Source organism: Ammospiza nelsoni, chromosome 2, assembly GCF_027579445.1.
Source record: "Ammospiza nelsoni isolate bAmmNel1 chromosome 2, bAmmNel1.pri, whole genome shotgun sequence".
NCBI lineage: Eukaryota > Metazoa > Chordata > Aves > Passeriformes > Passerellidae > Ammospiza > Ammospiza nelsoni.
Window position 1 is genome coordinate 31,826,252 of NC_080634.1, and position 24,028 is coordinate 31,850,279.

The 24,028-nt window shown below is 50.6% G+C and overlaps 1 protein-coding gene and 2 gene segments (V, D, J or C); all 3 read right to left on the bottom strand.

Annotated features, from left to right (window-relative positions):
* Window positions 1-517: 517 nt before the first annotated feature.
* On the bottom strand, window positions 518-1,396 carry LOC132087578 (T cell receptor alpha variable 5-like). The segment is given in 2 exon segments: window positions 518-819; window positions 1,248-1,396. Coding segments are annotated over 2 exon segments (345 nt in total).
* A 6,571-nt stretch (window positions 1,397-7,967) lies between these two features.
* On the bottom strand, window positions 7,968-13,483 carry LOC132087579 (uncharacterized). Its single transcript, XM_059493935.1, has 4 exons — window positions 13,433-13,483; window positions 12,727-13,026; window positions 10,232-10,240; window positions 7,968-8,269 (listed from the first exon to the last, which is right to left on the bottom strand). The coding sequence occupies exons 1-4, from the start codon at window positions 13,473-13,475 to the stop codon at window positions 7,968-7,970; spliced, it is 654 nt and encodes a 217-aa protein (XP_059349918.1). The 5' UTR covers window positions 13,476-13,483.
* Window positions 13,484-14,623: 1,140 nt separating this feature from the next.
* Window positions 14,624-15,429, bottom strand: LOC132087580 (T cell receptor alpha variable 5-like). The segment is given in 2 exon segments: window positions 14,624-14,925; window positions 15,356-15,429. Coding segments are annotated over 2 exon segments (345 nt in total).
* Window positions 15,430-24,028: the final 8,599 nt, after the last annotated feature.

A 24,028-nucleotide genomic window follows, 5' to 3' on the forward strand; every position in this document is an offset into this window, starting at 1 on the left:
AGAGGAAGGTGAACACCTGTGGGGAGCTGAGGCACAGTGAGCCTTGTCTTTCCAGGTGGTGGAGAGGGAAAGTGCTGTGTGAACTATTCCACATCCTGCTTCCCAGGCCTTGAATTGGTGTAACTGATTGTAAGGAAGGTGAGATGGAGGAGGAAGGGAATAGGAAAGAGGAAGGGACTAGGTATGAGAGGACAGAGAGGAAAATTCAGGGGGACAGACAGAATGACGTGAAAGAGCAAAGACAGAAACAATCTGAATGGGAGATAATGGAGGTCAGACTGTGAGGACAAGAAGAATTGAGAGTGAGAAAGTGATTCAGAGATGGGCAAGAATAGAAGAGCAAAGAAATACAGATGGACAGATAGATGGACAGACAGATAGCCAAACCAATTTTTCCCTGATGAGCTGGAGGGCTAGTAAGAAAATGGAGCTCTGTCAAACACAGGGCTCAGTGTGTGCTGGTGGCAGATCCCTGTTTGCCTGGAAAGGTTTATGCTGTGCTGCACCAGCCTTTGACTCACTGTGGATCTTGTTCAGCACAGAAGTATGTGCCTGTGTCATTGAGTAGGGCATGCTGTATCTGCACAGCTAAATGGTTGTTCCTGGTCCCATTACTCTGGAAGCGATTTTGGAATTCCTTCTCAATATCTGCTTTGCTGCCTTCCACTGAATACACAACCAGCTGCATTCTGGCAGCCTTCTCCATGGGTAACTTGTACCAGTACATGTTTACAAAAGTTTTCGCTGATGCAGAACATTGCAGAGTGACGGTGTCTCCCACCCGGACAACTGTATCTGGTGATTGCTGAAGGGCCCAGCCTGGAGAGACAGGAGATGAAAGGTGGGGAGTGAAATGCATTGAAGAGGACAGAAACACAAATGCTTGAAACATGAGTCTAATGACATTAGGATATCAGAAAGTTATTGGACTGTCATCTGCTTCTCTAAAACATGATACATAGAATGAAAATCCCGAAAAAAATCAGCTTCAAATGCAACAGTGAATCTGTTTCGAGAAATAATGATTTTGGAACATTCAAGGGAAGTATTAAAAGGGGACAGGAAAAAAAACTTTTAATCTCGCAGAGTTTCCTGATTCAATAGCAGGTGGAAAGGCTCACCTGGTTCATTGCCCACCCCTGCCCTGGAAATCTTGTGAAGGGGCAGGGCCAGCAACTGGAAGCAGAGCTGAGGATGCAGCAGCAGCTCCAGTGCAGCTGATCAGGACACAGGGAATGCCCACTTACCCACAGGGAGCAGCATGGCCACAAGGAACCGGTGGAAATCCATGGAGAAAGGCCCCCTCCTTCCAGGCACCTGCCCCTGGTGCCAGCACAGACGCAGAGGTGTGCAAAGAGGAGAGGTGCAGAGCAAGAGATGCGTCTCTCTGTGGGTGGGCAGGGGAGGCAGCGGCAGTGTGAAATGTCACCAAGGCTCTTGGCTGCCCAGGAACGGTGGGCAATGACACCTGCAGGCAGTCATGAGCTGCCTGTGCTCTGCTCCTCTGGCTTCTTGCTGTGTGCTGGGCAAGAGTAGGGGGGACTTCAGTAGGTGCCAGAGTTCAGAGCTACCACGGAGCAGGATGGGGCTGTGGGGCAGCCTGAGTGTGTGCGCAGGAATGCACAAAGTGGCAGAAATTGATGGGAAGACAAGGAGATCTCAGGAATGCATGTTTGTGTGCCTGTGTCTTGCTGTTTGTCTCCTCCCTAGCCTCCCTCACACTCACAGATTGCCAGCCCTGCAAGCTGCAATGGGGAATCTCTGCTTCTCCCAGTCAGGCCCGACGTGTTGTCCAGGTATGGGAGAAGCTGCTGACCTGCAGAGCTGGTGTCTCTTGAAGCCTGGCAGAGAAGAGTTCTGTAGCTGTTCTTCTCTAACTCCCGAGGGGGATGTCATGGAGAGAACAGGCTGCCTTTGCTTCTGCACTGGGATTATCCTTTGAGACACATTTCATCTCAGAGAGACTTCTGAGGAGAAGGGTGTGCCCCACAGGATGTGCTGATACACCCTGACCTTCTCTGTGCCAGAGAAGAACAGCTATAATCCTTGTCTCTTTATTGCAGCAGTCTGCAAAAGAGCAGCAGGACACAAATGGACAAATCTGGAGAAAACCATGTCCTCTGCTCTCTGTGTCCACCCAGCCTTGTTCCCCTGCCCAAGGCAGTGGGAAATCCCTGTAGGCAGGAAGGGACACTCGTAGTTTGTGTGCCCTGAGTTTGGGCACAGAGCTCTGGCAGCGCCTCTGCCCATCTGTGCTGGGCTGTGTGCACGGCAGGGTGAGGCTGGCCCATACAGGACATGGAGTGATGCCAGTGCCCAGGGCTCTGAAGGGCTTTGCAGTGAAGATGTTCCCCTGTGTCCTGTCAGCAGAGGAGAGCAGCAATGGCTGCAGCTCCTCCCAAATCCTCTGCTGCAGCTCTGAGTGTGTCCCATTGCATTCATTTCCCCAGGCTGCCTAGAGAAGATTCAGGGAAGACCCCAGATTCCTCTACAGAAGTTGTAGAAAGAAGCAAAGAGATTGGGCTGCTTTGTAGGAAACCCAAATCTTGACACCTGCAGCAGCAGCAGCAGCAGCAGCACTCCAGCAGAGAGGAGGCTGTGCCTGATGTGTCCATGCCAAGGGTCTCCAGTTCCCTGGGGTGAGCAGAGGGCAGGGCGGTGCATGGGGAGCCTTGCAGAAGACACAGGATTTGAGGAGTCAGTGATGTTGAACAGGCATGGCTGCTGTGTGGGGCCCTGTATTTAGGCTCTGGGAAGTTTGGACATTAGCATGGGAATGTGCAGGGTGGGAAGCACCTGGAGTGCCCTGAGCAGGCCTGTGCTGTGCACGGGTGTGTGTCATGCAGGACAGAATCATGGGATGGGCCAGTGTCCTGCGTTTACTACATGATACTTTTATCCCAAATCTTCTCATTCTGTTTTGCTGAATAATAAGTTTTGCCCATTTAAGACTTGTTGCAGAGAGTGAAGGGGGGAGAGGAGAAATGCACAGTTTTTATTTTCTAGGCACTGCTCTCCCTCCTCCACATTCCTGCTCTGGACTGTGTTGTCTGTGGGACAGAGCTCTTTTTTGTCTTTAGTTAGTTTAGCTAGATGAGGCAAAGACGTTCCCTGGCCTATGGGGTTTTTTCCCTTTCTCTGGGCCTGTTCAAAGCTGCTCTGGCCTGAACACCAGCAGGGCACCAGCAGCTCACACCTGGGCCCACCGGGCCGGGCCTGGGCCGCGGCATTTCCAGCGCCTGAGGGACTGATCAGAGACTGAATGAGCTGAGCTGCAGCCCTGGGAGGGGACTTTCTCAGTTTGTCATCTCTTTTGGAGCGGCAAGGGGTTTTACTGTGTAATATTGTTTAGGATTTATTGTATAATAAACAGGTTTTTTCCACTTTTCTCCAAGGAGGTATTTTCTACCGGACTGGTTGGGGAGAGGGCTCGATTGAATTTGCTTTCCTACCGGAGCCCCTTTTTGGATTCTCTCCCAAATTTGCTCTAAACCAGGACAAACCCTCTAAGAAGGGACCTCAGGGGGTCACTGCTCCAATGTCCCTGCTCAAGCAGAGTCATCCCAGAGCACGTGGCACACAATTGTATCCAGATGGTTCTGGGATATCTCCCAATAGACTCCACAATTTCTTTGGGCAATCTCTTCCAGGGGAACAGTCTATCACAGTGCAAAGCTCTGACCTTAGATTCAGGTGGAACATCCTGTGCAGCATTGTCTACCCTTGGCCTCTTGTGCTTGTGCTTGGCATCACAGTGAAGAACCTGGATCCACCTCCCTTGCCCTGCTGGCAATGCCCTTCCTGATGCATTCCAGGACACCTCTGGCTTCTTGGCCACCAGGACACATTGCTGGTTCATGGGGAGCTTCTTGTCCACCAGGACCCTCAGGTCCTTCTCTGAACTGCTGCTCACCAGCAGGTCAGCCCCCCGCCTGTGCTGGTAAGGGAGGTTATTTTTCCACTCACGTAAAATCCTGCACTTGCCTTTGCTGAATTTCAGGATGCTCCTCTTTGCGCATTCCTCACACCTGTCAAGGCCCATCTGAAGAACTGCACAGCACTGTGGGCTATCAGCAATTCCTCCTAATTTGGTGTTATCAGTGAAGTTCATGAGGAGACTCTCTGCTCCATCACCAGAACCACAGATGAACAGAACACTGTAACGACTTGGAAATCTCTATTAGCTGCACAGCTTGTGAATATATCTAGTATCTTTAGAATGTTTTTTGTAAAGCTGAACAGTGTTATGTGGATAAAGTGCTGGATGGCAGGTGGATCCTGCCCCAGACACAACTCTACATGGAGGACTTAGGGATCCACTGAACACTTTACCAGATCAAGCACAGGCTTGTGCTCTGCTGTTCCTATTCCTTGGCCACAGAATAACCACAGACAAGGCGCTGGAACAGAGGAGCATGTGGGCAGCTGCCACATGGTGCTGGCTACTGCCACACCTGCCAAGCCTTGCCTTCATGCACAGGTGCAGCAAGAACTTCCCACACAAACACTCCTTCCATTTCACAGTGAGAAGTGTGAGCAGGGTTGACAGGAGTTAAGTAAGAGGAAGACAATGGAGTGCAGATTGAAGACAGAAAGAAGCAAGGGAAGGGAAGGGAGACAGAGAGAAGAAGAAGGGCTGACAGAAGCAAGTGTAGTGCAAAAAAGACTTCCATGTTAAGGGAGGCCTGGAGTGGTAAGGAGACAATGATGGACAAATAAACTGTCAGCATCTGAGAAGAGGAGGAAGGCAAGGCCAGGAAGCAGAGCAGCAAATGAGAAGTGATCACCCTGTCTCGTGCAGCAGCCACAAGTGGAAAGCAGGTCCTGTTTGTGCAGGGACAAGTTTGTGCTCAGCACCCTCAGCAGTCTCACCACTGTGATCACTCTCAGCACAGTAGTATGTGCCAGAGTCATTGAGAAAGGCATGTTCTATTGAGAGGGTGATACTGTCTCCTTTTATCTTGCTGCTCTTGAAATGGCTCTCAAAACCCTTCTCCACCACTGCATTGGCACCTTCAACTGCATAAACCAACTGGGTCAGACTGGAATTCTTCTCTGAAGGCTGCATGAACCAGTACATAGCTCTGTTGGAAGATTTCTTCTGGGAGCATTCCAGATTCACGGATTCGCCTTCTTTGATCACCATGTCTGGAGACTGTTCCAGGGCTAACGCTGGAAAGGAAAAGTAGGAGTAGTGAGGAAGAGGAAAAAATGGGGAAAATTTCAACTAGGCACTGTGGTGTAGTAGGAAAAGAGTGAGAATGGATTGGGCAGCCAAGGGAGCTGTTCAAGGCATGGGACAGCTCTTCAGATCAGCAAGTGAATTTCCAATCTCTCCTCAATAGGCAAGGTGCAATCCTGGGCTGTTTGTATCCAAACCCAGGAACCATCTACAGGCTGCACAAAGTATGACAAATAGATGGCCATTGCAGAAGATTCAGGCCTTCCCAGTGCCCCCACATTCCCTGCTGATCCTCCATGCAGAAAGCTCTGCAGGATGCAGCAGTGCCAGGAAGTGGCTGCACAGCTGGGAGGGCAGCAGCGGGATGAGTGGAGGTGCTCATGGCTGGGTGGATTTCACTTACCCAGAGATGCCAGCATGGCCACCAAGAAACAGCAGGGAACCATGGCGGGAGAGCCCCTGCCCTGTCAGCAAGCTGCCTCTTGGAGCTGCCCAAAGGTTTGTGCAGAGGGAGCAGTGAGTGAGGGTGAGACATCTCGGGGTGGGGCTGGCCAAGAAATGACAGAAGGCATTGGCTGGCTGGGAACCCTGGGCAATGACAGAGAGCATCTGTGGCATTGTCCCCTCTGCCCTGACAATTGGCCTCTACAAGGAGATTGGCTTTTTTGGCAGGACTGAACTTGTCCTCCAGTGGGGTGTGGAGGCTGCCCCTGGGATTCAGGCAGTGAGAGCCCTGGGGTGTAGAAAGCAGCTGTGCAGTGCAATTGCATTCACTCATGCTCTGCCAGGGACACCTCTGTGCTGCTCTGCTCACAGGCTGAGGACACCCAGGCCACTGCAGCCTCTCCACTGCAGCCTCAGGTGTTTCTGCTCTGAAGAAAATCCACGTGTCCTCTGCTGCATGGGACAAAATCCTCATGGGATAGGTGGGGAACCCATCAATCACAGGGATAAACAACATCTGGAAGAACATTGGCAAGGGGTGAAAGGGACACAGGGAAGGAGTGACAGGCAATTCTGACGAGGTCTGCTGGCAGTACATTTCCCTCATGCTTCTCCTCCCTGTGCCTAGACCTCTGCCTGACAATAGGGAAAGAGGAAACAAGTGGAACAGGGCTAGGATCCCTGGTAGACCTCCTGTCCCATAAGAGACTGAAGGAGAAGGGAAGGAGAAGGTGAGGTGTTACCGAATTCTCTTATGGTGTGATATCCCGGTAATATTCCAAAACAATTCAGTGTTTCAGGGAAGGAGAAATTTCAGTGGAAGTCCTGAGGAAAACTGTATGCAAGTGCTAAGACAGGTTTAATCAGTGGAGACTGTGGCACAGTGCTGTGTTTTCAATTCACTCTGAGAATAATGGTGATAACAGAGTGTCAGCTGTAGTTAAGCACTGCTTACCCCAAATCCAGGACCTTCCAGTGTCTCATGCTCTGCCAGAGAGCAGCTGCACAAGCAGCTGGAAGGGAGAATTTCTGAGAGAGCTGACCCAATCTGGCCTAAAGGACATTGTCTCCCATTCAGCCGGATGTTCTGCATGGAAACAGAGGGGAGCTGGCCAGCTGCTGCCTGTCCCTGCCCAGGGATGGGCTGGGCACCACGTCAGCCGGTGCTGAGTGACAATATTGTGTATCCCATGGATTTACTTGACTTTCATTTCTGTGTCTTTTCCTTGTTATTTTCTCCTATTATTGCTATGTTTGGATCTCAACCTGTCATTTCTGCCCCTTTTCCCATCCCACCAGGGCAACGGGGTAGTGAGGGAGTGCCTGTAACACCCAGCAGCTGACTGGGCTTTAACCACAAGGACCTGAGCAGCAGAGAGCATCTCCATGTCCCCACTGCTGTGACATGAGCTGCAGCTCCCCTGACCAAGCCTGTGCTTCACACTCCAGCAAGGAATTCCCAGCAGCTCTTCTTGACGGATTATGAGCATTTAGGTGAGGATTCCCCTGGGCCCTTGCCCTCTTTTTGAACTGGAGATAAAGAGGAATAAGCCAGTCAGGGCAGCCCTCGTGACTTTCAGCAAGCAGCAGGAGATGGAGTGGATGGGCCAGACAAGATGCTTGGGCCAACAAGCAACAAGACCTGCTGAAAACTCCCTTTGGGCTTCTTCCTCCTGGTCCTTGTCCTGGTCATCAGGGACATTCCATGGCTCACCTGGGCAGCCTCCTGCTGTGGGCAGGGACAATTCTCAGACATCAGATTGTTCAGGTCACAGGGTATGGGTGTATCTTGGGCTGTGTGTCGATTCCCTGCAGGCCAGTGGGGCCAAGGACCAGTGGGCTTTGCCTTTCCAGCTGGTGGAGAGGGAAAGTGCTGTGTGAACTATTCCACATCCTGCTTCCCACACCTTGAATTGATGTAACAGATTGTAAGGAAGGCGAGATGGAGGAGGAAGGGAAGTGGAAGTAGGAAGAAACTAGGTATGAGAGGATGGAGAGGAAAAGCCATGGAGACACACTGAAAGACATGAAAAGAGCGAAGTGGGAAACAACCTGAATGGCAGAGAAAGGAGTGGAGCCAGTGAGGACAAGAAGAATTGAGAGTGAAAAGGCAATTCGGGAATGGGAAAGTATAGAAAAGCAGCTAGACACCAAGCTAAAGACAGACCGATGGACAGATAGATGGACAGATGGACAGACAGACTCTCATACCATGTTTTATCTGAAGAGCTGGGGGGCAAGTAAGAAAGCCGGGTCCTCTAAAGCTCAGGGCTCGGTGTGTGCTGGTGGCAGATCCCTGTTTGCCTGGAAAGGTTTGTGCTGTGCTGCACCAGCCTTTGACTCACTGTGGATCTTGTTCAGCACAGAAATATGTGCCTGTGTCATTGAGTAGGGCATGCTGTATCTGCACAGCTAAATGGTTGTTCCTGGTCCCATTACTCTGGAAGCGATTTTTGAATTCCTTCTCAATATCTGCTTTGCCACCTTCCACTGAAAATACAACCAGCTGCATTCTGGCATCCTTCTCCATGGGTAACTTGTACCAGTACATGGTCTTGACTGCATTCCCCAATCCAGAACATTCCAGAGTGATGGTGTCTCCCACCCGGACAACTGTATCTGGTGATTGTTGAAGGGCCCAGCCTGGAGAGACAGGAGATGAAAGGTAGGGAGTGAAATGCATTGAAGAGGTCAATAATACACATCCTTAAAGTATCTCATGGCATGGAATGCCACCAGTATGTCAGAAAGCAATGGGACAGTACCCAGCTTCGCTGAAAAAGACACATAAGTTCCAAAAACACCAAGCAAACAAACTTCAAATACAACAGTAAATCTGTTTTGAGAAATAATGATTTTGGTACTCTCAACTGAAATATTAAAATGGGGCAGGAAAAAAAATGTAGCTTTGCAGGGTTACATGATTAAATATGTGGTGAAAATGTTCACCCGGTTCATTGCCCAACCCTGCCCTGGAATCGTTGGGAAGGGGCAGTGCCAGCAACTGGGAGCAGAGCTGAGGATGCAGCAGCAGCTCCAGTGCAGCTGATCAGGACCAAGGGAATGCCCACTTACCCACAGGGAGCAGCATGGCCACAAGGAACCGGTGGAAATCCATGGAGAAAGGCCCCCTCCTTCCAGGCACCTGCCCCTGGTGCCAGCACAGACGCAGAGGTGTGCAAAGAGGAGAGGTGCAGAGCAAGAGATGCGTCTCTCTGTGGGTGGGCAGGGGAGGCAGCGGCAGTGTGAAATGTCACCAAGGCTCTTGGCTGCCCAGGAACGGTGGGCAATGACACCTGCAGGCAGTCATGAGCTGCCTGTGCTCTGCTCCTCTGGCTTCCTGCTGTGTGCGAGCGTGGCTGGGCAAGAGTAGGGGGGACTTCAGTAGGTGCCAGAGTTCAGAGCTACCACGGAGCAGGATGGGGCTGTGGGGCAGCCTGAGTGTGTGCGCAGGAATGCACAAAGTGGCAGAAATTGATGGGAAGACAAGGAGATCTCAGGAATGCATGTTTGTATGTCTGTGTCCTGCTGTTTGTCTCCTCCCTAATCTCCCTCACACTCACAGATTGCCAGCCCTGCAAGCTGCAATGGGGAATCTCTGCTTCTCCCAGTCAGTCCTGATGTGTTGTCCAGGTATGGGAGAAGCTGCTGACCTGCAGAGCTGGTGTCTGTTGGAGCCTGGCAGAGAAGAGTTCTGTAGCTGTTCTTCTCTAACTCCCGAGGGGGATGTCATGGAGAGAACAGGCTGCCTTTGCTTCTGCACTGGGATTATCCTTTGAGACACTCTTCATCTCAGAGAGACTTCTGAGGAGAAGGGTGTGCCCCACAGGATGTGCTGATACACCCTGACCTTCTCTGTGCCAGAGTAGAACAGCTATAATTCTTGTCTCTTTATTGCAGCAGTCTGCAAAAGAGCAGCAGGACACAAATGGACAAAGCTGGAGAAATCCACGTCCTCTGCTCTCTGTGTCCACCCAGCCTTGTTCCCCTGCCCAAGGCAGTGGGAAATCCCTGTAGGCAGGAAGGGACACTCGTAGTTTGTGTGCCCTGAGTTTGGGCACAGAGCTCTGGCAGCGCCTCTGCCCATCTGTGCTGGGCTGTGTGCACAGCAGGGTGAGGCTGGCCCATACAGGACATGGAGTGATGCCAGTGCCCAGTGCTCTGAAGGGCTTTGCAGTGAAGATGTTCCCCTGTGTCCTGTCAGCAGAGGAGAGCAGCAATGCCTGCAGCTCCTCCCAAATCCTCTGCTGCAGCTCTGAGTGTGTCTCATTGCATTCATTTCCCCAGGCTGCCTAGAGAAGATTCAGGGAAGACCCCAGATTCCTCTACAGAAGTTGTAGAAAGAAGCAAAGCAATTGGGCTGCTTTGTAGGAACCCCAAATCTTGACACCTGCAGCAGCAGCAGCAGCAGCAGCACTCCAGCAGAGAGGAGGCTGTGCCTGATGTGTCCATGCCAAGGGTCTCCAGTTCCCTGGGGTGAGCAGAGGGCAGGGCGGTGCATGGGGAGCCTTGCAGAAGACACAGGATTTGAGGAGTCAGTGATGTTGAACAGGCATGGCTGCTGTGTGGGGCCCTGTATTTAGGCTCTTGGAAATTGGACGTTACCGTGGTAATCTGCAGGGTGAGAACCACCTTTATTGTGAATAATGAAATCCTGGATATGAGAGTTTTTTTTCAGAGTAGTAATTCGTAGTTGATGTTAATGAAGTTGATTATGTCTTAATTTGAAATGTTGGTCTGTTGTTAAACATTGAATGTTAGAATTCTAAGACTTGCCATTATTTGCTGCTGTTAGATTTTACTATTTTCCCTGTATTTGTATCTCTCCCCATCATACTCTCTGTTTGTACCCCTTTCCGTCTCAGCCGGGATTATTAGCCATTCCCATCGGGAACCACTTCCCTGCTCCCCTGCTCCCAGGAGGCCTTGCACCTGGACTGAATTCAAAGGAGAGGCTATGGGAACTCTATGAACCCTCTCAAAACAACAAACCAGCACATAAACTTTGACTTTAACCCACCAGAACCACACTAAATCACCCACTCTTGACCAGAGCTGGATTCCGTCCTGTCACGATAATTTTGATAGTACCCAGCTTGGAGGATACCCCTGGTCTGCGAGCCAAAATTGCCTTCCTAATGACTCTCCTGAGGATGGAAGCCCCAGCTCTGCCGAAAGACAAAGCTGCACTCCTCCTCCTCAGCGTCGTCCAGTGGGAGCAGTGGCGGTGTGCGCGACCCCTCGGGTTCCCCACCCAGAGCTGTCTTTAATAAAGGCCTTTTTAAAGGAGCTGGTCTCCTGGCCCTGTTTAACATATGGAGTGCCCTGAGCAGGCCTGTGCTGGGCTCGGGTTTGTGTTATGCAGGACAGAATCATGGGATGGCCCAGACAAGAAGGGACCTCAGGGGGTCACTGCTCCAACCTCCCTGCTCAAGCAGAGTCATCCCAGAGCACATGGGGCATGACTATCTCTACATGGTTCTGGAATATCTGCAGACAGAGGCACCACAACCTCTTTAGGCCACTTGCTCCTTTGCACAGTCTTCACCGAAGCTAAGCTCTGGTCACAGATTAAGGTGGAACTTCCAGTGCAGCATTTTCTGCCTCTTGTCCTCGTACTTGGCATGACAGTGAAGAATCTGGATCTACCTGTAGGAACCCTGCCTTCAGATCCTTGTTGACATTGATGAGGTGCCCACTTGGTGTTTTCTTCTCAAGGCAGAAGAGGCCCAGCTCCCTCAGCCTTTGTTCCCTAAAGAGATGCTCCACTCTACTAATCACCTTTCATCTCCTGTCCTGGACATTTTCCAGGAGATCCATGTCTCTTATGCACCAAAGAGGCCAGAGCAGGACACCTCACTGCAGACGTGCCTCACCAGGGAAGAGTGGAGCCTCACTTCCCTTGCCCTGGCGGCAATGCTCTTCCTAATGCATCCAGGACACCACTGGCTTGTTGGACATCAGGACACATTGCTGGCTCGTGGGGAGCTTCTTGTCCACCAGGACCCCAGGAAATTCTCTTAAGAGCTGATGGTCAGTGCTTCCCTATGCTGCTGCATGGAGCAATTCCTCCCCAGATGTAGAACCCTGCATTTGCCTTTGCTGAATTTGAGAATGTTCCTCTCTGCCCATCCCTCCAAGCTGTCAAGGCCCATCTTTACAGCCTTCTCAGGTATCAGAAACTCCACCTAACTTGGTGTTATCAGGGAACTTGATAAGGACACTCTCTACCCTTCATCTGAGTCACTGGTCTATAGAACATTGTAAACTGTGGGAAATTACTGTTATCTGCTCAGCTTGCTAATGTAACCTGTAATTTTTATCCTACGTTTGCTGAAGATAAACTTTATTATGTGGATCAAGGGCTGGAAGGCAGGTGGATCCTGCCCCAGACACCACTCTGCATGGAGGAATTAGGGATCCACTGAACACTTCACCAGACCAAGCATAGGCTTGTGCTCTGCTGTTCCTATTCCTTGGCCACAGAATAACCACAGACAAGGCGCTGGAACAGAGGAGCATGTGGGCAGCTGCCACACGGTGCTGGCTACTGCCACACCTGCCAGGCCTTGCCTTCATGCACAGGTGCAGCAAGAACTTCCCACACAAACACTCCTTCTGTTTGACCCTGAGAATTATGTGCAAGGTTGACTGGAGTTAATTAAGAGGAAGACAATGGAGGCCAGATTGAAGACAGAAAGAAGAAGGGAAGGGAAGGGAAGGGAAGGGAAGGGAAGGGAAGGGAAGGGAAGGGAAGGGAAGGGAAGGGAAGGGAAGGGAAGGGAAGGGAAGGGAAGGGAAGGGAAGGGAAGGGAAGGGAAGGGAAGGGAAGGGAAGGGAAGGGAAGGGAAGGGAAGAAGAAGGGCTGACAGAAGCAAGTGTAGTGCAAATAATCATTAAGTGCAGAGGGAGGCCTGGAGTGGCAAGGAGACAATGACGGACAAATAAACTGTCAGCATCTGAGGAGGAAGGCAATGTCAGGAAGCAGAGCCGCTAAGGAGTGAGAAGTGATCACCCTGCCTCATGCAGCAGCCACAAGTGGAAAGCAGGTCCTGTTTGTTCAGGGACAAATTTGTGCTCAGCTCCCTCAGCAGTCTCACCACTGTGATCACTCTCAGCACAGTAGTATGTGCCAGAGTCATTGAGAAAGGCATGTTCTATTGAGAGGGTGATACTGTCTCCTTTTATCTTGCTGCTCTTGAAATGGCTCTCAAAACCCTTCTCCACCACTGCATTGGCACCTTCAACTGCATAAACCAACTGGGTCAGACTGGAATTCTTCTCTGAAGGCAGCATGAACCAGTATATAGCTGTGCTGGAGGATTTCTTGTTGGAACATTCCAGATTCACGGATTCGCCTTCTTTGATCACCATGTCTGGAGACTGTTCCAGGGCTAATGCTGGAAAGAAAAGGAAGGAGCAGTGAGGAAGAGGAAAAACTGGGAAAAATTTTGACTAGGTACTGTGAGTTGGTAGGGAAAGAGTGAGAAGGGATTGGGCAGCCAAGGGAGCTGCATGGCACAGCTCTTCAGATCAGCAGGTGAATTTCCAATCTCTCCTCAATAGGCAAGGTGCAATCCTGGGCTGTTTGTGTCCAAAACCAGGAACCATCTACGGGCTGCACAAAGAATGACAAATAGATGGCCATTGCAGAAGATTCAGGCATTCCCAGTGCCCCCACATTCCCTGCTGATCCTCCATGCAGAAAGCTCTGCAGGATGCAGCAGTGCCAGGAAGTGGCTGCACAGCTGGGAGGGCAGCAGCGGGATGAGTGGAGGTGCTCAGGGCTGGGTTGAGTTCACTTACCCAGAGGGGCCAGCATGGCCACCAAGAAACAGCAGGGAACCATGGCGGGAGAGCCCCTGCCCTGTCAGCAAGCTGCCTCTTGGAGCTGCCCAAAGGTTTGTGCAGAGGGAGCAGTGAGTGAGGGTGAGACATCTCGGGGTGGGGCTGGCCAAGAAATGACAGGAGGCATTGGCTGGCTGGGAACCCTGGGCAATGACACAAACTGTGTGTCAGCACAAACTCTGTTTCTGCAGCATAGCAGGAACCCTGCAGAGATGCAGCAGGTGGAAGGGGCAGGCTGGGCATGGGTGGCTGTGGAGGGAAGGATGGGGAAAGACAGAACTGTGCTGGGCTTGCAGGTGAGTGTGAGTGTGTGCAAGGCAGAGGAGTGATGGCTGCTCCCCTCCTGCCTCTGAAGTCCTTGGGAGATGGAGGAATGAGGGATAAAGGCCACCCAGAGGTGCCTGGAATTTTCTTATGCACTCTCCCTGTCTTCCCCAGTCATGGCTGGTTCAGTCCCTGCCTGGACACTCCATGTCCCAGCCAGCTGTGTGACAGCTCTTCTTCTCTATGAGCCCTGTGAGCACAGCAAATGCCACCTGTGAGAGGGAGGCAGGAGCCTGAAAGACACCACAGCAGCCCAAGCACTCAGAGCTGTGAGGGCTCTCAGGGGCGCTGCAGGGAGAGCGGCAGGAGAGGAAGGTGAACACCTGTGGGGAGCTGAGGCACAGTGAGCCTTGTCTTTCCAGGTGGTGGAGAGGGAAAGTGCTGTGTGAACTATTCCACATCCTGCTTCCCAGGCCTTGAATTGATGTAACTGATTGTAAGGAAGGTGAGATGGAGGAGGAAGGGAATAGGAAAGAGGAAGGGACTAGGTATGAGAGGACAGAGAGGAAAATTCAGGGGGACAGACAGAATGACGTGAAAGAGCAAAGAGAGAAACAATCTGAATGGGAGATAACGGAGGCAAGACAGTGAGAACAAGAAGAATTGAGAGTGAGAAAGTGATTCAGAGATTGGAAAAAAGATAAGAGCAAAAGAAATACAGATGGACAGATAGATGGAAAGACAGAGAGCCAAACCAATTTTTCCCTGATGAGCTGGGGGGCAAGTAAGAAAACGGGGCTGTTTCAAACACAGGGCTCAGTGTGTGCTGGAGGCAGATCCCTGCTTGCCTGGAAAGGTTTGTGCTGTGCTGCACCAGCCTTTGACTCACTGTGGATCTTGTTCATCACAGAAGTATGTGCCTGTGTCATTGAGTAGGGCATGCTGTATCTGCACAGCTAAATGGTTGTTCCTGGTCCCATTACTCTGGAAGCGATTTTGGAATTCCTTCTCAATATCTTCATTGCTGCCTTCCACTGAATACACAACCAGCTGCATTCTGGCATCCTTCTCCATAGGTAACTTGTACCAGTACATGTATATGAAATTTTTTGCTGATGCAGAACATTGCAGAGTGACGGTGTCTCCCACCCGGACAACTGTATCTGGTGATTGCTGAAGGGCCCAGCCTGGAGAGACAGGAGATGAAAGGTGGGGAGTGAAATGCATTGAAGACAATAATACACTTCCTTAAAGTATCACATGTCATGAAATGGCACCAGGATATCAGAAAGCAATGGGACAGTACCCAGCTTCGCTGAAAAAGGCAGATAGGATCCAGAATCCCCAAAGAAACCCAATTCAAATGCCACAGTAAACATGTTTTGAGAAATACTACTTTAGTACTCTCTAGTGAAGTAGTAAAATGGGGCAGGAGAAAACGAATTTGTAAGTGTAGAGTTTTGTGATTCAACATGTCTTGGGAAAATTCACCTGGTTCATTGCCCACCCCTGCCCTGGAAATCTTGGGAAGGGGCAGTGTCAGCAACTGGAAGCAGAGCTGAGGATGCAGCAGCAGCTCCAGTGCAGCTGATCAGGACACAGGGAATGCCCACTTACCCACAGGGAGCAGCATGGCCACAAGGAACCGGTGGAAATCCATGGAGAAAGGCCCCCTCCTTCCAGGCACCTGCCCCTGGTGCCAGCACAGACGCAGAGGTGTGCAAAGAGGAGAGGTGCAGAGCAAGAGATGCGTCTCTCTGTGGGTGGGCAGGGGAGGCAGCGGCAGTGTGAAATGTCACCAAGGCTCTTGGCTGCCCAGGAACGGTGGGCAATGACACCTGCAGGCAGTCATGAGCTGCCTGTGCTCTGCTCCTCTGGCTTCTTGCTGTGTGCTGGGCAAGAATAGGGGGGACTTCAGTAGGTGCCAGAGTTCAGAGCTACCACGGAGCAGGATGGGGCTGTGGGGCAGCCTGAGTGTGTGCGCAGGAATGCACAAAGTGGCAGAAATTGATGGGAAGATGTCCACGTTTAGAGCAAATTTGTGGAAGAATCCCCCAAAGTAGCTCCTGTGGGAAAAGCAGATCCAATCAGTCCCTCCCCCCGCAACTGGTCCGGGAAGTAAAAATACCTCCTTGGAGAATGGTGGAAAAATACCTGTTTATTAAACGGTAAAACTAAAACAATATCAAACAACGAGACCCCTTGCCACTCTAAAAGAGATGACAAACTGAGAAAACCCCGTCCTCGGGTTGCAGCTCAGCTCACTCAGTCTCTGATCAGTCCCTCCGGTGCTGGAATTGTCGCAGGCCAGGCCTGGCCCGGTGGGCCACAGCTGCAGCTGCCGGTGCTCTCCTGGGTGTTCTTTCCAGAGCAGTTTCAAGAGGTCCAAAGAAAAAGGGAAAAAAAAAAAAAAACAGTCCAGGGAACTTCTTTGCCTCAGCTAGCTAACACTAACTAAAAAGCAAAAGAAGAGCTCTGTCCCACTGTCTGCCCATCCACAGACAGCACAGTCCAGGAGCAGGAATGTGGAGGAGGAGTGCAGTGTCTGAAAACAAACTGCGCGCTTCTTCTCTGCCCCCTTCACTCTCTGGAACACTCTTAAAGGTGCAAAACTTATTATTCAACATAAACAGAATGAGACGACTGGGGATAAAAGCATCATATAGTCAACCCAGGACATTCCAGCCCTTATCCCCATATCGCCTGCTTACTACTAAAACTAATATAAATTCTAACTCTACAAGTACATACATGATACATCCATTATACAGCTATGCACAGACAATGGTAATAACATTCAGCAAACAGTGATATTTACACAGGTTTTATGCAACAATCAGATCTCCCTGAGGTACACATCGTGTTCTTCCATCTTTTTGCATTATCCACCATGTGCAACCTGGTCCCTGAGCAAAAACAACCCCATGAATGGTTTTGTCTGTGTTCGAGGCAGGATTAATCCAAACTGTCTTCCCTAATAAACCTCTGACATGTACCACTGGGACTTTGTCTCCATCTACTCTCTGCAAAGGCTCAGATTGGGCAGGGCCCTCTCAGTTAGTAGAGCCTTGGGTGTTAACTAACCAGCTGGCTTTTGCCAGATGCTGCTCCCAGTTTTTGAAAGATCCCCCACCTAATGCTTTCAATGTGGTTTTTAACAGTCCGTTCTACCTCTCCACTTTGCCTGCAGCTGGTGCATGGTAGGGGATATGGTACACCCACTCAATGCCATGTTCCCTAGCCCAGGTGTTGATAAGGCTATTCTTGAAATGAGTCCCGTTGTCTGACTCAGTCCTCTCAGAATGTCTCCACAGAACTTGCTTTTCAAGGCCCAGGATGGTGTTCTGGGCCATAGCATGGGACACAGGGTGGGTTTCCAACCATCCAGTGGTGGCTTCCACCATGGTCAGCACATAGTGCTTGCCCTGGCGTGTCTGGGGCAGTGTGATGTAGTCAATCTGCCAGGCCTCCCCATACTTGTACTTCGACCACCACCCACCATACCACAGGGGCTTCACTCACTTGACCTGCTTGATGGCAGCACACGTCTCACAGCCATGGATAACCTGAGAAATATTGTCCATGGTTAAATCCACCCCTCAGTCTCGTGCCCACTTATAGGTGGCATCCCTGCCCTGATGGCCTGAGGCATCATGGGCCCATCGAGGTAGGAATAACTCTCCTTTATGTTGCCAATCTAGGTCTATTTTGGACACCTCTATCTTTGCGGCCTGGTCTACTTGCTCATTGTTTTGGTGCTCCTCATTAGCTCTACTCTTGGGAACATGAGCATCCACATGGCGGACCTTCACAGGCAGTTTCCCTACCCTGGTAGCAATGTCTTTCCACTCTTCTGCAGCCCAAATTGGTTTTCCTCTATGCTGCCAGTTAGCCTCTTTCCACCTCTCCAGCCATCCCCACAGAGCATTGGCTACCATCCATGAGTCAGTGTAGAGGAGAGCTTTGGCCGCTTCTCTCTTTCAGCAATGTCCAGGGCCAGTTGAACAGCTTTGAGTTCAGCAAGTTGGCTTGATCCACCTTCTCCTTCAGTGGCCTCTGCCACCTGTCATGTGGGGCTCCATACGGCTGCTGTCCACTTCCGGTACACTCCCACAATGCGGCAAGAACCATCACTAAAGAGACCGTATCGTGGATCTTCTGCTGGCAGTTGGTTGTATGGTGGAGCTTCTTCAGCCCGTGTCACTTCTTGCTCCCCTTCATAAGTAAGACCAAAGTTTTCACCTTCCAGCCAGTTTGTAATTATTTCCAGAATCCCAGGGCGATTCAGTTTTCCAATACGGGCATGCTGTGTGATAACAGCAATCTATTTGCTTCATGTAGCATTGGTGGCATGGTGTGTAGAGGGAACTTTTGCTTTGAACATCCACCCCAATACTGGTAGTCAGGGTGCCAGAAGGAGTTGTGCTTCAGTGCCTATTACCTCTGAGGCAGCCTGGACTCCTTCAAAGGCAGCCAAGATTTCTTTCTCTGCTGGAGTGTAGCTGGCTTCAGACCCTCTGTAGCTTCGACTCCAAAATCCCAGCAGTCGGCATCGAGTCTCCCCAGGCACCTTCTGCCAAAGGCTCCAGGACAAGCCATGGTTCCCAGCTGCAGAGTAGAGCACATTCTTTACCTCTGGTCCTGTCCTGACTGGGCCAAGGGCTACTGTATGAGCAATCTCCTGCTTGATCTGTGCAAAGGCTTGTTGCTGCTCAGGGCCTCAGTGGAAAGTGTTCCTCTTTCGGGTGACCAGGTAGAGAGGACTCATGATCTGACTGTATTCAGGAATATGCATCCTCCAAAAACCTATGGCGCCTAGGAAAGCTTGTGTTTCTTTCTTGCTGGATGGTGGAGACATTGCTGTGATCTTGTTGATGACATTGGTGGGAATCTGATGCCGTCCGTCTTGCCACTTCATTCCCAGAAACTGGATCTCTTGAGCAGGTCCCTTGACTTTGCTCTTCTTGATGGCAAAGCCAGCTTTTAGGAGAATCTGGATGATTTTCTCCCCTTTCTCGAACACCTCTGCTGCTGTCTTCCCCCACACAATGATGTCATCAATATATTGCAGGTGTTCTGGAGCCTCACCCTTTTACAGCGCAGCCTGGATCAGTGAATGGCAGATGGTGGGGCTGTGCTTCCACCCCTGGGGCAGTCGGTTCCAGGTGTACTGCACACCTCTCCAGGTGAAAGCAAACTGAGGCCTGCATTCTGCTGCCAGAGGAATGGAGAAAAATGCCTTGGCAATGTCCATAGTGCCATACCACCTTGCTGCCTTGGACTCCAGCTTGTACTGGAGTTCCAGCATGTCCGGCACAGCAGCGCTCAGGGGTGGAGTCACTTCATTCAATGCACAGTAGTCCACTGTCAATCTCCATTCTCCTTCAGATTTACTCACAGGCCAAATGGAACTGTTGAAGGGTGAATGGGTCTTGCTGACCACCCCTTGGCTCTCCAGCTCACGGATCATTTTGTGGATGGGGATCACAGCATCTCAATTCGTTCAGTACTGTCGGCGGTGCACTGTTGAGGTGGCAATTGGCACTTGTTGCTCTTCTACCTTCAGGAGTCCTACTGCAGATGGGTTTTCTGACAGTCCAGGCAAGCTGTTCAACTGCTTGATACCTTCTGTCCGTACAGCAGGTATTCCAAATGCCCATCTGAGTCCCTTTGGGTCTTTGAAGTACCCACTTCGAAGGTAGTCTATGCCCAAAATACATGGGGCCTCTGGGCCCCAGTCACGATAGGACGTTTCTTCCATTCATACCCAGTCAGGCTCACATCAGCTTCCACCAAAGTGAAATCCTGGGATCCCCCTGTCACACCGGCAATGGAGACAGACTCTGTCCCCACATGTCTCAACAGAATTAATGTACATTGCGCACTAGTATCAACCAAAGCTTTGTACTCTTGTGGTTCCGATGTGCCAGGCCAACGAATCCACACAGACCAGAAAACACAATTTTCCCTGGCCTCTACCTGGCTAGAGGCAGGGCCCTTCTAAGCCTGGTTATCCTTCTTTCCCTGGGCATATGTCTTGGATGTTCCTTTAAGGGGATCGGACATGTCATCATCATCAAACATGGCAATTCGGCTATGGGCAACTGGTGCTGCTTTCCTTCTGGTGGCTTCCTTCAATTCACGCACCCGTCGTGCCAGAATAGCAGTAGGTTTTCCATCCCACCTCCCCATGTTTTCTCCACAATCACGTAGGTAGAACTACATTTCATTTCGTGGGGTATACCATCTCTCACCACCTGGGAGACGTCTGCCTTGGATACCAGAACCTCTGATCTGTACTGCCGAGATTTGGAGAAGGTCTTCTTTAATCTCCTCTCTGAGCTTCTTATGATTCTCCTCTATCTTATCCTCTAAATTCTGCAGACGTGTTTCTACTGCTGCAATTCTGGCATGTGTTGGGCCGTGCACAGCATCTGCATATGCTCGGAGCTTCCTTGCCATGTCAAGCACAGTCTCATCCCTCTCATCCCTCTTCATTATGGCTAAAGCAGAAGCGTATTCTCGTAGCCCAAGTCGTACAAGTTTTCTCTACATCACAAATGTGCATGGTACCAAGTCTGGATTTACAGTGTTTCCATCATCTGAGAAGACAATCTCAGCCACTGCCATTTCCCTCAAGCGTTTAACCCCTTGTTCTATGGTTTTCCACTGGGTTTGCTGCATGTAGAGATCGTCTGCACACAGGTATCTTTCTGCTACACTTCTTAGGACCCATTCCCAGAGGCTGTGAGGGTTAGCCCCGCCCATCATTCCTTGGTCTATGGCAGGATCCTGTGACAGGGATCCCAAATGCCTCACTTCAGTGCCGTCCAGAATTGTAGCCTCGCCTGCAGCATCCCAGAGACGGACCAGCCAACTAATTATGGATTCATCAGGTCGTCGGGTGTAATCCTTCCTTAGGCCACGAAGGTCCTTCAGGGGATAAGACTCAATATTTGCGTCTGCTCTTGCACCTGCTGCTTTGACTCCTGATTTTATGTCAGGAGGCATTTAGGTTCCTTCTCCTGTATCACCATCATCATCATCATCCACTGGTCTATTAGTTTTTTCCGTGCATTTCCCACTTCTAGTACTGGTAGCAACAGCCATGGGTTTAGATGCTGGCTTAGGCTCACTATCTGGTTTGGCTGCTGGCTTCGAGCCTGGGCTGTTGGCTACAGCTTGAGTGACTGGGATAGCTGATTTATCTTCCTGCCCCCCTGCCTCTGTCTGCTGCCCTACACTATCTAACAAAGTGCGATAAGCATAGGCCAGGGCCCAGCTTATTGCAATTAGCCTTTTCTCCTTAGAATCGTCATGGCACTTCTCTTTTAGGTATTTCCCCACTTCAGCTGGGTTCTGAATTTGTTCCCGTGGAAAATCCCAGTCTACAGGATCAGAAAATTCCTTCAGGGTTTGGCCTATATTTTCCCATTCTCCACACCACTCAGGATTTTTCATGCCTGCATCTGCTTCTTGGGTCAGGGGTCTCACCAGCTCCTCTGGATATCTCAGCCCTCATTCTAGAGAAGCTGCAGACCATATAGAGGAAGCTTACCAAATTAAATACCAGAAAGATGGTCTCTTTAACATTCAGGGGAAACTGAACATTCTCAAAAAGTGACATAACCGATCCAAAGGAGAAGAAGGAAAGGGAAGGCTGGAAAGTCTTATTCTCAGCTCCTCCTCTAACAGACTGAGTGTAATTACTAATAAATTCCCAAAATGTACTACTGGAATTGGGATGCAGGGTAGGATGAAGAAACCATAAACCATACATATTGTAAACAGACGCCAGTATCTTTGTTAACGCTTTATAACTCATTATCACCAAGACCAGCACAACAGCTATTCCAATCCATACCCACCTACCGTAAAAATTACTTGTTATGGACAATAATCCAAGTGACAGAAAGGTATTGAAACCTCAAAAAGGTCTAAAGCACAGAGCCACACAAAGGCTTTCACCTCCAGAGACAACAGAGATTCATGCAGCATGGCTACTAACTGCTTTAACAGCAACAAACACACAATTAATAGATCTTTTTTCTACCTTTTCCAGCCGCGCGTTGGGCACCAATTCATGTATTTGTCCAGGTTTAGAGCAAGTTTGGGGAAGAACCCCCCTAAGGAGCTCTGGTGGGAAAAGCAGATCCAATCAGTCCCTCCCCCCCCAACTGGTCCGGGAAGTAAAAATACCTCCTTGGAGAAAGGTGGAAAAATACCTGTTTATTAAACGGTAAAACCAAAACAATATCAAACAATGAGACCTCTTGCCACTCTAAAAGAGATGACAAACTGAGAAAACCCCGTCCTCGGGTTGCAGCTCAGCTCACTCAGTCTCTGATCAGTCCCTCCGGTGCTGGAATTGTTGCAGGCCAGGCCTGGCCCGGTGGGCCACAGCTGCAGCTGCCGGTGCTCTCCTGGGTGCTCTTTCCAGAGCAGTTTCAAGAGGTCCAAAGAAAAAGGAAAAAAAAAACAGTCCAGGGACCTTCTTTGCCTCAGCTAGCTAACACTAACTAAAAAGCAAAAGAAGAGCTCTGTCCCACTGTCTGCCCATCCGCAGACAGCACAGTCCAGGAGCAGGAATGTGGAGGAGGAGTGCAGTGCCTGAAAACAAACTGCGCGCTTCTTCTCTGCCCCCTTCACTCTCTGGAACACTCTTAAAGGTGCAAAACTTATTATTCAACATAAACAGAATGAGACGACTGGAGATAAAAGCATCATATAGTCAACCCAGGACAGAAGACAAGGAGATCTCAGGAATGCATGTTTGTGTGTCTGTATCCCGCTGTTTGTCTCCTCCCTAGCCTCCCTCACACTCACAGATTGCCAGCCCTGCCAGCTGCAATGGGGAATCTCTGCTTCTCCCAGTCAGGCCTGACGTGTTGTCCAGGTATGGGAGAAGCTGCTGACCTGCAGAGCTGGTGTCTGTTGGAGCCTGGCAGAGAAGAGTTCTGTAGCTGTTCTTCTCTAACTCCCGAGGGGGATGTCAAGGAGAGAACAGGCTGCCTTTGCTTCTGCACTGGGATTATGCTTTTGGAGACACACTTCATCTCAGAGAGATTTCTGAGGAGAAGTGTGTGCCCCACAGGATGTGCTGATACACCCTGACCTTCTCTGTGCCAGAGAAGAACAGATATAATCCTTGTCTCTTTATTGCAGCAGTCTGCAAAAGAGCAGCAGGACACAAATGGACAAAGCTGGAGAAAACCATGTCCTCTGCTCTCTGTGTCCACCCAGCCTTGTTCCCCTGCCCAAGGCAGTGGGAAATCCCTGTAGGCAGGAAGGGACACTCGTAGTTTGTGTGCCCTGAGTTTGGGCACAGAGCTCTGGCAGCGCCTCTGCCCATCTGTGCTGGGCTGTGTGCACGGCAGGGTGAGGCTGGCCCATACAGGACATGGAGTGATGCCAGTGCCCAGTGCTCTGAAGGGCTTTGCAGTGAAGATGTTCCCCTGTGTCCTGTCAGCAGAGGAGAGCAGCAATGCCTGCAGCTCCTCCCAAATCTTCTGCTGCAGCTCTGAGTGTGTCCCATTGCATTCATTTCCCCAGGCTGCCTAGAGAAGATTCTGGGAAGACCCCAGATTCCTAAAAAGAAGTTGTAGAAAGAAGCAAGGAGATTGGGCTGCTTTGTAGGAAGCCCACATCCTGCCACCTGCATCAGCAGCAGCAGCAGCAGCACTCCAGCAGAGAGGAGGCTGTGCCTGATGTGTCCATGCCAAGGGTCTCCAGTTCCCTGGGGTGAGCAGAGGGCAGGGCGGTGCATGGGGAGCCTTGCAGAAGACACAGGATTTGAGGAGTCAGTGATGTTGAACAGGCATGGCTGCTGTGTGGGGCCCTGTATTTAGGCTCTGGGAAGTTTGGACATTAGCATGGGAATGTGCAGGGTGGGAAGCACCTGGAGTGCCCTGAGCAGGCCTGTGCTGTGCACGGGTTTGTGTTATGCAGGACAGAATCATGGGATGGCCCAGACAAGAAGGGACCTCAGGGGGTCACTGCTCCAACCTCCCTGCTCAAGCAGAGTCATCCCAGAGCACATGGGGCATGACTATCTCTACATGGTTCTGGAATATCTGCAGACAGAGGCACCACAACCTCTTTAGGCCACTTGCTCCTTTGCACAGTCTTCACCGAAGCTAAGCTCTGGTCACAGATTAAGGTGGAACTTCCAGTGCAGCATTTTCTGCCTCTTGTCCTCGTACTTGGCATGACAGTGAAGAATCTGGATCTACCTGTAGGAACCCTGCCTTCAGATCCTTGTTGACATTGATGAGGTGCCCACTTGGTGTT